Raw genomic sequence first — 2,500 nt, forward strand, 5'->3', positions numbered from 1 at the left:
AGGAATGAGGGATTTAGTTTAAAGATAAAAATATCCCGTTTTTTTTTTTTTTAGTATTGTGTTGTTGGTACGTAGTAAAGATTAAAGCAAATCACATCAGCAGAAGAAAAAATCTAAAATATATAAAATGAAAATAATTTCAATCATGAGTAGAGATTTTTTCATACACTAAAAATGAAGAAACAAGCTTTTAATTTAAAAAAGACAATAATTGAGCAGACTTTTCAATGTAATATAAAACCATCACTGAACAAAGACTCTACTCTTACAATATACAACAAAACACTCATTAGACCGAAACTTCTTTCTTAATACTGAACAAATTTTCTCCTCACAAAATAAAAAGCAATCCTTGAACTTACTGACAATCTTGTACGACTCTGGAGGCTTCACGAAATCAGGGAAGAAAAGCCACTCTCTCAGCTCGGGGTCCATGACTTCGTGCCAAGGGTAGTCTGGCGAGCGAAGGAGACAGGGCTGTTAGCGCGTCCCTTCGTGGTACATCTTTTGTCATACTGTTATTGCGAATTGCGTTGTGGTTGGTCGGTATTGTGGATTGCGTTATGGGTTGGTCGTTATTGCGAATTGGTTTATAGTTGGTCGTTATTGCGAATTGCTTTATGTTTGGTCGTTATTGCGAATTGCTTTATGCTTGGTCTTTATTGCGAAGCTTATGTTGTTTTATTGCGAATTGCTTATGTTTGGTCGTTATTGCAGAATGCTGATGTTTGGTCGTTTGCGAATGCTTTATGTTTGTGTCTTCGAATCTTTATGTTGCTTATGCACGCGTATAAAAGAGAGGTTTCGCGTTAAAGACTACGTGCAGGGGTGACTGTAAGCGAAGGTATATGAGACCGCTTGTTAATGCGTCCTTCGTGATGAGTCGATAGTTGGTTTCGCGGGTTACTAAGAAGTTTATAGTTCTGTATTATGGGGTTTGCATGATGCGATTGACGTGGTTCTGTGTTGCAATGGTGTTGTTTTGTTTAACAACTGAATTAACGGGTTTATCTTTATAGGAGTGTTGTTATTGTTTTCAAGGGTCTTGTTATTATGAGGTATTTTGTCTTGCTAGTGTTATATAGTGTTTATGTGTTGTTGTTGTTTTTTGTTATCTCTTTTTGGTGAGTTTTCTTCTGTGGTAATTATTCATAAGTTTGTATTATTTTTCTGAAGGTTGTATGTCTTTTTTTACAATGTTACAATATATATATATATATATACATTTTTTTTTCTTTTTGCTAGTGATGCATTTTTTTTTTTTTTTGGGGGGGGAGTTGGTATTGTTGGTTTTTATTAGCGTTGTATTTTTATAAGAATTATATATTGTCTTAATTTTGCACAACATTCTCTTCAGTTGAACAGCAAAGTGGCTGTGGACTGAACAATTTGCAAGTTACTACTCCACACATCTTCAGTTTCAACAAAATCTCTCAAAAGGTGCAAATGCAGTAGATTATTATATAGACCATTGCTTCGATCAAAGAATAGCATAGTAGTCTTTTCCTTTTTTTTATTTTTAACATTTCTTAAGTAACATACTCAAAACATGCTGTTGAATATGTGCAAAACTTGTGTTCATTGATTTTAAAAAATAATGATAAAAAGTTAAAAAATAAAAATAGCAAGATTCTAAATATATAGTTGGTATTATCATTATTATTGTTACCATTATCCTTTAACACATTTACACCTGAAATGGGATTTAACAATGAAGTGTTCATCAATTATTTTCTTTTTTCTTTGTCTTTTATTCGTTTTCGGAATTAGGCATCTATGATTACAGGTTTGCAAGCTTGCCAAAGTCTACAAGATACTTGCTCATTCGTCTGTGCAGCTTTGACATTGCCTGTTGGTTGTAGTTTTTAATGCATATCCTCATGATGTAACAGCCGTGAATTCGCTTTGTTCAAAATCATGAAATACTACAAAGTGATCGTCAATTAACGAAAAGTTTTAGGAATCAACGTTCGATAAGGATTTGCAAGTCATGTTGTTTTGCTTTTATCAAATTTTCTTGACAAGCAATACAGTCTCCAGTGCCTGCTTGAGCACAATGTACTACTGTGAGATAACAAGGAATTATAACATTGATTACTTACTGTCAATACAGACGGAAGTAGAATAAAAGAAATAAGAATATAGAATATGCAAATGATATTAGAAATAAACTAAATATCAGGCTTAATTTTTATATTATTATAGTATGTGTCTGAAATGTACTTCGTAGTTTTAGGTACAATGTATTACTATGTAATAACAAGGCACTATGATTACTTACTGTCAACGGCGACGAATGTAGCATTAACTAAATAATGATATCAAAGACATAAAGTAAATGGCATTAGAAGTAAAAAGAAAAATCAATGACCTAGTTTTGAATCGACGGTTGTTATTTTTCTATAGTTCGTAGTATATGCCAACAACAACAACGAAAACTACACCAACAGAAACAACGAAAACCCTTCAAACTCACCAATGCACAGCGCAGGGGGGATGC

The 2,500-nt window shown here is 33.1% G+C and overlaps 1 protein-coding gene across 1 annotated transcript in view; it reads right to left on the minus strand.

Moving 5' to 3' along the window:
• LOC119597118 (piezo-type mechanosensitive ion channel component-like) overlaps positions 1-2,500 on the minus strand; it is a 173,369-nt gene that overhangs the window by 55,892 nt on the left and 114,977 nt on the right. Inside the window, 2 exon segments of the mRNA XM_037946601.1 lie at positions 363-455; positions 2,477-2,500. The exon segment at positions 2,477-2,500 is cut by the window's right edge and continues 178 nt beyond it. Of these exon segments, the coding sequence (XP_037802529.1) occupies positions 363-455; positions 2,477-2,500 (117 nt within the window).

Source organism: Penaeus monodon, chromosome 38 (genome assembly GCF_015228065.2).
Source record: "Penaeus monodon isolate SGIC_2016 chromosome 38, NSTDA_Pmon_1, whole genome shotgun sequence".
NCBI classification, from domain to species: domain Eukaryota; kingdom Metazoa; phylum Arthropoda; class Malacostraca; order Decapoda; family Penaeidae; genus Penaeus; species Penaeus monodon.